The sequence below is a fragment of the Benincasa hispida genome, chromosome 4 (assembly GCF_027475165.1).
Source record: "Benincasa hispida cultivar pf3 chromosome 4, pf3_genome.v1.1, whole genome shotgun sequence".
Lineage (NCBI taxonomy): Eukaryota > Viridiplantae > Streptophyta > Magnoliopsida > Cucurbitales > Cucurbitaceae > Benincasa > Benincasa hispida.
Genome location: NC_143481.1, coordinates 47,708,947 through 47,721,039, shown reverse-complemented (window position 1 = coordinate 47,721,039; position 12,093 = coordinate 47,708,947). Strand labels below are relative to the sequence as shown.

Below are 12,093 nucleotides of genomic sequence, written 5' to 3'. Positions count from 1 at the left end.
TGTTATATCAAAGGAGATACCCTAGAATTTAGAAAAGGAAAAAGTTTGAAACATACTTGCGATAGTCTGTTATTTCTTTACAAGTGTTGAGAATGTACCAATGTGCAATACGATTTTCCTCCACTGATAGCATCCGTACTTATTCCTTAGTTTAATCCATTCTTTATTCATCCTTAAAAATAAATATTTTCTGACCAACTTGTAATCCAAAACAATAACCTGGATTAGAGGACAAAGTACAAAGTATTATTAAGCATTGAGTTCCATAATTTTTATTTCTTAAGGCAAAATAAACACATAGGTCCCTAGACCGCTTAAATTGTCTTAACAACTTTCAAATGTTTTATTTAGTACGTCTCCAAGCTTTCAATTTTGTGTCTAATATAGGCCTTTCATCTATTCAACATCTTCTAAAATTTACAAGCCTATTGGACACAAAATTTAAAGTTCAATTTTCTATTAGACACAAAATTTAGTTTTATGTCTAATAGATTCTTTAAACTTTTTTAAAATATTAAATGCGTTAACTACAATATTTTTAAAAAGTGGGGAAGAAGAAGGGGTCTGGTTTAAACCATAATTTTGGGGAGTGATAATCCACCAAATTGCAGAAATTGTAACATATATTATAGTAAATTAAGTAATCCATAACCTTAAGAATTAAAAGGAAAAAAAAAAAAAAAAAAAACTCAAACCACAATAACATCTACAATCCATAATTCATAATTCACATTAGATTACCAACATGCTAGAAATTAAACATTAGCAACATTAATTACCAACATTAGTAACATACTAAAAATTAAACATTACCAACATTACCAACATGCTAGAAATTAAAAACAATGGCTTAAACTAAGATACAAAATAAGAGAAAATAAATGAAATGGATGTACACGAATCTAAATGAAAGCTTGAAAATAAACAACAAATTTGCGAGCAATGAAGAAGGAAGGTGGCGGCAGACGGCGGCGCGAAGGGGGAAAGGCAGGCGGCGGTGCAGGCGTGAAGAGGGGCGGCAACAGGGGGGGAGTGGCGGGGGCGTGAAGGGAAGAAGGAAAATGGGGCGGCGGGTGTGAAGGGGGGCGGTGGAGGAAGGGGGTTAGGGTTTTTTGAGAGGGAGAGATAAAAAATTTTGGGGGAGTGGGGAAGAAGAAAGGGTCTGGTTTAAACCAAACCCCTCTCCCGACGCTGCCCGACGGGCGTCGGGAGATCTTTCGAGAGTTCCCAGGGAACTCCCGACGATTAACACCCGGTGTCGGGAGTTCCCCATCTCTCCCGACGACCTAACTCCCGATGCATTAAAACGGCGTCGGGAGTTCCCGTTTTTTTTGTAGATCTCATACCAATTGACTTATCTCTATTATTGTATAATATTGTCTACTTTTGACATAAATTCTTTAGACTTTACTTTTAGAGAACCATCCAAATAGAATCATTTCACTTAATTCATGTTTATTCCTCTCCCCGCTTATTTGCACCTAACAAATCAAGAAGTTTTATATATTTGAATCATCATATGAATTTTATATCCCATATATATAGTCGAAGTAGTTGTTTATTCCCCTCCCTAGTTTTGTTTTAATTTTTGTGTAGTGGTTTCACTTGTGTCTTTGTCCATCTCTTGCCTAATTATTTGAATTTTGAATACTTGATTCTTAATTCCAGATATTTATTCATTCTAGTTTGTTGAATATCTTGAATACTATATTTTTTAAATCTTGTGTACTTGTTTCTTTGCTTGTGATCCAATATTTCATGTCAATCTAGCTTTTAGGTTCAAGGTTTGCTCCTTGGTTAAGTACTTGATATTGAAAATTGTTCGCTATACTTATTTCTTATTGCTTTAGAGAGTTTACATTTGTGAGGAAGTGCTACATTTGAGCATAAACGCAAGTGATCATTATCTTTTGAATGAAACTTGTGAGGGAGTGATCATAAGATTCATTTGTGAGGGAGTGCTACATAAACATAAGAAAGCTACAATCAATCGAAAAAGTTAGAATCGATGGACTTAATGAGAAAATGATAGTCGAGATGCTTTTCGACCTAGAAGAAATTCAACCTTGTGAAGATTTGAAAGAACGGGTGCACTTAGCCATCAAAATAGAAAACTAACTCCAAAAGAGATCTTCAAGATGTACTCTAAATCTAAGTCTAGTTTCAATGCCAACATACTAGTGGACCATGTTAGTTTACCTACCATATATGAGCATTTTGATAAAATAAAAGGTAGTAAAGAAAATCTTGCTAATGTTGTTTTGACGTGTGATAATGTTATGTGTTTTAGTAGGACAACAAATAACAAGAAATCACAATTGTAATCTTACTACTACAATTGAATCACTTATTTCTCGAGAAACATGTGTGATAGTAGTAGATTAGAGAAAGATGGTAGCAATCCTGAAGAGATTTTTAAATGGATAACTTGAATTCTAAAAACAAAGAAATCTAACCTTTTTACTTACATCAGAAAGTACTGACCGACATCAAATTGCCTGTTTGCAATCATGATTCTCATCCATCACCAATTGATGTGACTCCAAACATGATTTCACGTTAGATATAAGTCGTAAGATCATAAAATTTTAATAATGGGTGAAAATTTGTATTTTTTTTTTATAAAAATCATAACGTGCCTTCTTAAAATTACATTTGGAGGTCTCATCAATTCGTGATGGGTGCAAACCCGCAATTGCAATTAGGCTCTAAGGAGAATTTAGTACTTTGTGAGATGGGCAAAATATAAATTCTCACTGTTTTCATAATTTGGGTCATTCAACGTTAGCCCAACCAAATTTGAGACATTCATATAATAAACTCAAATTTGAAATTAGAATACTTTATGATGAGATTGCTAGTATATTAGATTCCAAAGGAATATATGATACTCTCATATTATTCCTTCCAAGAAAATTGTAAAACTTAAACTTAATACGTGTGAGTTAAAAAACAAGAGACATGAGACTGAGACAAAAGACAATAGAAATATAAGGAGAAAAATGTAAAAACATAAATGAGAGAGAAAGACATGTGAATAATACTTAGTCTATAGGTAAAACTGAGATAAATTCCAAGACGATGAGTTTTAAAATTTGTAGTGAAATTCCTTCTTAATTTCAAAACAAAACATTCAAGACTATTTTTAACAAAAGATTTTGTTTTCTGATATGTGAGTTTCAACTAAGTTTGTTTAATTTTTCTGAAGAGTATTTTGTAGGTTATTGGAAGCATTGACTATGAAGCAACGCTCACAGTTTGGTCCTTTTTTTTATAACAATGTAGAGCAGGGGAATTCAACCTCTGATTTCGAAGTTGATAGTACAAGCACTATGCCAATTGAGCTATGTTCATTTTGGCTAGTTTGGTCCTAATTCGTTCTATGGATACAAGTTGAATGATAATTGGAAGGATCAACATTCTTCCATGTAATCCAAGATCACCATAGAAAATTCATTTTCAGGGACAAATTTTTAGTGGCACGAGCAATTTTTGTTGGTAAGAGCTAATTTATAGCAACACATGTTAAAGACAGGTCCAAAATATTATTATTAGCAACACAATTTAAATTATTGTCATTAAAAGATTAGGTAATTACAATTGGTAGCACTTTCATGGCTAATAATTAAGTATGTAGCAACTTTTTCAAAGAGTTGCAAATACAAAATTGCAACATATAACAATCAGAGAGTTGAATCTAAATTTTACTATATCCATAAATTTTTTTACATTGTGCTATATCTACTAATTTTTATACATAATTGCTATATTTGCAACTATTTCATAAAGATTCTAGAACATGCTAATAAATGCCACTACATATTAATAACATTTAGCAACACACTAAGGCATTAGTGAAAGTACATAAACTTGAGGCAAAATTTTTAGCCTTTTGTTTTCCCTCCTTCCCCCATCTTTCGCTTATTCTCTTCCAAGAGCTTCTCCCTCCTCTTCTTGTGTCTTTCCCTCCCTCGCTGGTCGTCAATCGTTTAAATGTAATCGACTAGTCAATTTTTAATTTGTTCAAAAAATTATTATATTTAAAATTCTATATCTGATATATGTATTAAATTGGGTGTTATTTTTGTTTATTAAGAACGAAGAATATATATTTAGTAAGAAGATTACATGTTGGTAAAAATACACTTTCAAAGACAAGCTTGCATCATCATTATATCAAACAAATAATGACATACTAATTGTTGCTAAAAACAAACTTAACACATGAGTGTCATTGAATATTAAGTTTTAGCAACACGTGATAAACTTGTCACTGATATCTATTACACATGAGGCAACTACGACATTTACAGTGACATGTCTCTGCACATTGCTAATATTTTTAACGGCATTTTTCGGCTTTCAATTATACATTCTACGCATTACTATTATGAATCAATGAAGAGATTTGTCTTGAAGCCTAAAACAGAAACCTAATCTCGAGTTTCTTCTCCGATGAGAATTTGACATTCAGTTCTGGACTATTAGAGGGTTTAGTTTGATTCCTTTTTCGACCAAGTCATGAATTCGGAAAGAAAATGAAACAATAATCAAATAAAAAAGACCGTTAGACACTTAATGAGCAGATAAGTTTGAATTTTTACATTCTTAATCACGTTGTTCAATTCTTTGATCCAATATATTTTAGGTCTCTCATTGTTTAAAAACAAAACCAGACATCATCTCCTGTTTTTCCAATTTTCCAAAGGTGAGTGGAAAAAGAAACAAGTGAATCAAAACTTTTTTCTCTAAATTCAACGTGCGAAGTTAATTAGAAAAATTCTCCAAGGTTACAATATTCAAGAACACTGACCAAAGGTTTGATTTTCAACCATATTCTATTTTGATCACTAAACTTTAAAAAATGTATGTCTTAGTCTTTGAATTTTTAAAAAATATTTATTTTGATCCCTACCATTAAAATTATATTGATGAGGAATACGTTTGGATTAACTTTTCAAATATTTAATTTTGAAAATAAGTCATTTTGAAAAAAATCAAAATGTTTAGCAACTATTCAAAATAGCTTTTAAATGTATTTTAACTAAATTTTATAAAAAAAAAATTAAATAAAAATGAATTTTTTAGAAAACTTTTACCTTAGTCAATCCAAACATGTCAAAGATCTGCTTAAGGATGAAATTGCATCTACCATTAGTTGAGTAAGATGAAGGTGAAGTAAAATATCAACCACCAAGTGAACCGACCAAAATTTTAGATGCAAATTGACTTTTGAGATCACTATAGAAAATTGCTTTATCACATAATTCAAAATTGATATCCTAAATTTTTTAGTATAACTAACTTATTTGGTAGACTAGTCATCCAAAAATACAAATAACCTCATCATTATATTAGTAAACAGAATCTTAATAAGATCCAAAAATAAGTACTTTTTAAAGGTTCAAGGATCCAAAAAGATGTTTTTAAAAATTTAAAGAACCAAAATAGAATAAATTTCAATATACCATAATAAGATTTAAACCCTGAACGAAATACAAAATGTTGAATGTACACTTCACCAAGTACGGTTTACAAAACAAAGATAAAAAAAAAGATGTTCCAACTTTTAATCCACAACTCCTTCCAGGAGAAAGAAAGAAGAAAATAGAAGAAATAAAACTCTACAAAAGCAATGAATCTGGCACAAATTTAAAGAATTATGAGCACTATTTGATTGTGAAACCATATAAATCACAACATCAATTGGGTATGAAACTATGCTTTAGCCTATGGAATACAAATTTCTGGTATTACCCCAATGTCAAGCATTCACGACCTATTAGATCTTTCTCTGAGAACATGTTGAACATGATATCGGTCACCAGACGGCCTCAAGACTGACCTGCAGACAGCAGACAGACTTTGCCACGCTAGTCTTGTCGTCTCTCCATGATTAGGATATTCATAGTTTACAAGTGACATGGTAGTTGAAGAAAACAATCATCCGAGGTGTGTCTAAAGTTCCTCTTTGCTGAATTTATTCCAGGCTTCCTGTTTCAATGTAAGACAGATTTCACAGTAAAATAAGACAGTCAAGACAAGCAAAACCAGTAACTGAATTATACTTTGAATCTAAAAGCAGCCATAAATTGAACCACCTAATTTTGGACAAGAAAGATGAGAAGTATAGTCTTAAATCAATCCTTTGTTTCTCTTAGGATTACAATACTTACATTCCAAAAAGGAAATGATTAGGTAATTATAATTCTATAAATAATCAGCATCCGTATTGGAAACTTATAGCTGGATGAAATTCTTTTTATGAAAAAAAACAACCCGTTTTTCTAACATGTAACCAAACTTGAAAGATCATAAACCTTCGTCGTTTAAAAAACAGGAAAGCAGAGAGCAAGCTCGAACAGGAAAGCAGAGAGCAAGCTCAAAGCTAAAGATGCTAAATAGTGGAAAACGAAAAAGGAAGAAAATGAGAATATTGGCAAGCTACCTTAAGGATATCAAAAACCTTCTCTGCTGTATATTTCTGTTCAATACTGGCACCCTTCTGTTGAACCTTATCTGGATGAATGCACAAGACTGCCTTCCTATAAACTTTTTTAACTGAGGTTGAAGTAATCATCTCTGTCAATGAAACTGGCTCCCAACCACTTCCGGACCATAGAACCTAATCACCGGTAGAATGGAGATCAATGAGCATGCTAATAACTGAATCTATATTGTAACCAATTAAAGCAGGAAATCTGTACTTGTTGATTGTATGCTCGTAATTCAGGGTTAAAGATGGCTTTCATGAAAATATACTTCATTTCAATCATCAAATGCAATCACTGCACCGGCCCGTGCGCCTTTATGTATATAACTATTTAAGTTTCTACAAGAGGTTATGTATGTCTATGTATGCATACACACAGATAATGAAAGCAAAACCAAAGAAGCACATGAATATATAATTATTTGAATCCAGAACCACCGATAGTAGGAGGCTACCCTTAAAACTAACATGTCAATAGTCCCAAAAACCAGATATATCCAAAATCATGGCCCATAGACAAAATACACCGTGAAACTCAATAATAAATGATCGAGTCCTTATAAGCATTACCGCAAGTCATACAAAAGGCCAGGGAAGTAAACACATTCTAAGAGTGCTACTATTTACTGCAGTACAAAAAAAAAAAAATAATGATGGTTTTAAGCTTTTCTGTCTCCTTTAAACCAGCCAACTGCCAAGTGTCTTTACTTAATCAAGTTTCCAATATTAACTTATCTACGTACTAAGTCAAAAGAAAACTTCATACATTTTAGGGACTACTATTTTCCTATACTACATACCAGCCTACACTTTTCTAAATCCTGAGTCCTTCCCCTATCACAAAACCCAACAGGAAATACATCATAATAGTTCCACATGACTAGTTTCTTCTTCCCATGAAGGGGAAATAATGCACAAGCAGTTGAAGATCGGTAACTCTTTAAGAATAAGATGATCTTCAACTCTTCTAGGACCTCTACTCTTCCTCCATTCGGCTTCTTTCCTTACATAAATAGGGTCTCTAATTCCCAGTTTTCCACTATATATTCTTGGTGGGTTTCCAACAATACTTGGGATCTTCAGCTGAGAAGAGGTTAGCCCAACCATCCTGCTCCAACATAAGCATCCAGTCAAGCCAATGACTTGGTTTGTTGGATAGCAGACCCATTTGGGCTCTTCTAGGTGAATTGGCAAACAAAATTCTTCACCTTGGGAGTCCTTTATTACCTTCCCGGAAAGGTAATAGTCCAAAAACAAACGAATAAAACAAATAAAACGAAATCTTTCAGTAGGTCAAGAGACATGGGAGCTTGAATACTATGGATGGAGTTCAAAAGAGAGATTCAAATCTAGTCTCGTCTCCAAATATGTGTCTGATGTGTAAAAGCAGGGCACAACTTCTGTTAACTTCAGTCAAAATATTCAGTGGACAACCGCCAATCGAGTGCCTTATACAAATCTTTTTGTAATATTTACCTCTTTCCTTATATTTTATATTGAAGGCCTTTTATTCGATTCCACCTTTGTATACTCTAGGGATCCTATCCATAAGGCCTTTAGGTTGAGCTTCTTTTTTGGTGTGTTTGACTTCATTTTTCATTTCAAAAAAATAATAATAATAAATTCAATGGTAAAAAAAGCTAATAGAAATGTTCACATTGAGAAAAATAGAAAATAACAAACAATAGGTAAAGAACATTAGAATGAGAGAGAAAAACTAAACAAAGAAACATACATATTGCAATGATGATAAAAGTGCACGCATGTTGCCTTCCTTCCCAGCAGCCCAGCGCTTGATATCAATATCTAAAGATTCAGCAATCCTCTGGTCAAAGCAAACACAAAACTAGCATTAAACCAACCAAGCCTTTAGATTTAGCCCAAATGAGAATTGTAACTGCAAGTCAAAACAAAATATAGCAATTGAATACTAACACGCTTCTCTTCTTGCTCGTGCTGTGTTTGAAAGTCACGCTGATTCAAATCAGCCACTGCTCTGGCCTGAAAATAAAACATTAAGATAATGTAAATGTCCCTGTTAAAGATGAACAAAAATGGAACTGCAAACTTCATAAACATTTTGCCACAATTGCTAGAAACCTAACTTTTCCCTTTAAGTCTATCTTTTTACCTCAAATCCTACTAGGAATCGGTTTGGACTGCTTTTAATTCAATGAAGAAGAACATCCATCTAAGAAGACAGGTCTAGCTTCTAATAGGTACAAAATGTAACAAAGAAGAAAGAAGAGAGAGAGAAACACAAACTGCACGCTCTTGGGTCCTCTGTAGACGCCTCAGTCTAGCTCTTCTTCTTTCTTCACTCTCTCCGTCAACTTCTTCAAAATGTCCAAATGAAGGAGCATCTACCATGAAAGCAAAGAGGGGTTGGAGAAAAATCATACATTGTTTTTTTAGATAAGAGGGGAAAAATCAAATTTTAAGAGATTGAAGGAAAGAACAAACAATCAAGAAAATAGTAATCAATTGCATATAGTCATAGCTGAAGCTGTGCATTTCATAGTATGTATATCACCTCCGAAAAAAAAATCATCCACAAGATTTACAGCAGAAGAAGATTTCTTTATGTGGGACAAAACTGCCGAAGGAGCAGGTTTGGGTATTTCAGGTGGTTTGTTGTATTTAGGAACTTCAAATAGAGGATCCTGAAAAATAACCACACAACATTAACAGATATGTCCATCCAGTAGTTTAGGATACAAATAAACAAATATAATATTGCTTTAACTACAAAAAGCTTTCATATTCTTTTTTCTTCTGTACAAGAGTTGGAGGTGTTAAACGGTTCTTCTCACCAAAGTTGTTGTTCGTGACCTTGGAGCACTCTTTGATCGAGGACCCACATTGAAAAAGGAGTCCAGATCGTCAATAGTCTGTTGATGATCTACTCCTGCAGCATGTGCATCTTTACTAGTTCTATTTGTTGTGCGTGTCGAGGCATCCACTTTCCCTTCACTGTTATTCCGCACCTTCCCCTTTGCAAAGTCCTCCAATTCCTCTATAGGAGAGGAAGAGGAGCTCTTAACTGCACAGAACATTTTCATATTGTCAAATTTTGAAGAGATTGGACAGATCAATCCTTATGAATTTTAGGGAAGCTGAAGCACCTTTAACTGCCTTATGACCTGGCTTTGGTACTGGAGGAACCCTGAATGGTGGGGAAGAATTGGAGGAGCTGTCAAATTTTGTACCTCCAGAATTATTGAACTTGGCAGTTTCCTCAAGCGGATCTGGAAAAGCCTCAGATGAATTATAAGAAGCTGATTCTAGTTCTATAAAAGGATCTTTGGCTGAACTAAAAGTTGATTTAGTATGAGACGTTGATGGCGGAGTCAGACTGTCCTGCATACTTGCTCTGCACAAACAAGTAAAAATAGAATGCATCAATTGTACACGTTAAAATTAAGAGAAAAATAGAGATTCGTGAATAAAAGGAGTATGCATGGAAGTCATCTAGTCAACAATGGAAACATGTAGAAACATCATAGAGCGAGAGTTTGGCCAAAAAAGGGCTCATGGGGCATACGTAAAAAGGATTTCTACAACAACCAAGAATTTTTTCCCCTATTGAAGAGTTTCACTTGCCGCACAATATTGTAAACAATCAAATAATTGAAGATAAATTATTTGGCTATCATGGTATTTAATTGCAGAGGAAATATCGTCTGTTTCACTCCAATTAGATAGTTTTTATTTCATTAATATTGCAATACAATGCTTCTGATTGGCGAGCAAAGCTAAGCTTCTTTTTTTTCAAGAGAAAATTTAAGCTAGTAAAATTTGCCTTGGAAGCAGATACGTTAGATGCAGACTAGTACAGATCACTTGACGTAAGCAATGAAAGTGAAAATTAATTTCAAATTTTAATGGTTTCTCAACATATATGGGAACGAAAACAAGGAAATGACATGCATTTTATCAACGATAGGTCTCAGATACCATGAGAAACTGATCTTACAGTAAAGAAAATGAAACTGTGAAGCCAAGATTGCTTCTTCTCATTTAAGAAACTAGAAAAAACAACAAATGAAGCAAAATTCTATATCAATTGTTTCCTAAGTTCAATCACACTGCCACGATGATACAGTAAATTCACCAACAAAAAACAGAAATTAAACCATACTTTTCTGGTACCATTAACATAATGCAGGCCAGTTTTTTCAAGAATCATACATTGATTATACCTGTTAATTCGAGAATTGCCATCACCAAAGCCAGAAATCAATCCATCAAAAGGGGCTGCGTTATTTGCTGCATTTTTTAATCCGTTGGGCTTCGGAGTTGTTTTTGCCACATTGCTGCTAAAATCACCAAACAAATCATCAATTTGAGAGGTTTGATTCAAAGACGAGGGGAATGATCGGACCGGATCCTCCTTCTTCGCTGTAACCGAGCTCTTGAATCCAGGAATCCCATCAAAAACATCATCATAGCTTGGATCTGAATTCTTCGACCCAAAAAATATCGAATCGTAGTCAAAAGAAGACGGAGAACTTCCAGGATTCCCCGAATGTTTCGTTGACTGATTGAGACTCCCGAAAAAATCATCGTAAGAGTCGGGTTTAGTGTTCTTTTGAAAAGATAGGTCACCAAAACCAGAATCGAAGGAGGACTTGCCATTGAAACCAGAATTAAACCCGGAATTCCGAGACTGGAAGGTGTTTGAAGAGGCAGTTGGCTTAGATGCAGCCATTGGAGCCGATTTTCCTTGCGGTTTCAATCCATATCTTTCGGTTAATACCCCAAACTCGTCCATTGCAGACGCAATCACAAATTTTGAAACAATGGGATCAAAATTTAAGCTACGAACTCCGATCCCAGATCAAAAAAGTAAAGAAAGCGTGAGAATTTCTCTTCAACAGAATATTCTTGAAAGCAAAAGCGAGCAGGAATGAAGAAAACAAAAAATTAATGTAATTCCAATTGCAATTGAAGCATAAACATGAAACAAAAAGCTTCAGGAAAACAATTTTCTAAAATTAATAAGAAGAAAATATCAGAAGTTCTTCTTCTTGTTCGTGGCCCCTCCGCCTCTGTCTCTGTGTGTAATGAAGTCACCGTACGAATATTTGAGTGGAAGCCACGAGGCAATCACCAGCTCTCCTTCTCGCAAGCCCGACATCAATTTTATATTTTTGTATTTTTTTTTTTTTCCTTTTCCAATTCCGTGTCCGTGTCGGTGAGAGACAAGCAATTTCAATTTATGGTTTAGTTACATTTCAACTTTTATTTTACTCATTGTAATTTGGAATTGTAATAAATAAGTTATTGTTGTGTTGTGCAAACGCATTCATAATATTCTTTTTTCCATTATTGTTATATAAAAGTTGGAAAGGTTTAAAATTTATTGGAAGTATTTGAATTAAAATTAGATAATTGAAAATGTAAAAACTAATATTAGACATTCAAGAATATATAAACTAAAATGAAATTAACCCAAAATATATTTCAAAAATGTTCCTTTTATTATGAATATTTAGGGTTGGCAAAAATTCCCGCGGGTCGTCATCCCGACCAGGGCGAAAAATCCCCAATTTGACCCTACCTCCGATTTAGGATTAGCAGATGGGTTGTTCTCTTAA

General features: G+C 33.8%; 1 protein-coding gene across 2 annotated transcripts; it reads right to left on the bottom strand.

The window, feature by feature from the left end:
• Positions 1 to 5,448: 5,448 nt before the first annotated feature.
• Positions 5,449 to 11,744, bottom strand: LOC120075730 (Chaperone DnaJ-domain superfamily protein). 2 transcript variants are annotated; one of them, XR_005481414.2, is made up of 9 exons: positions 10,696 to 11,744; positions 9,619 to 9,866; positions 9,307 to 9,536; positions 9,027 to 9,156; positions 8,625 to 8,856; positions 8,429 to 8,494; positions 8,229 to 8,318; positions 6,449 to 6,625; positions 5,449 to 5,994 (listed from the first exon to the last, which is right to left on the bottom strand). XR_005481414.2 is itself a non-coding variant. In XM_039029365.2 (9 exons), exons 1-9 carry the CDS (start codon positions 11,265 to 11,267, stop codon positions 5,959 to 5,961), a joined length of 1,647 nt encoding a protein of 548 aa, XP_038885293.1. In that variant the 5' UTR covers positions 11,268 to 11,744; the 3' UTR covers positions 5,449 to 5,958. The 2 variants fall into 2 exon arrangements, 1 of the variants encoding a protein (XP_038885293.1); XM_039029365.2 differs by having other exon boundaries at positions 8,759 to 8,856.
• Positions 11,745 to 12,093: the final 349 nt, after the last annotated feature.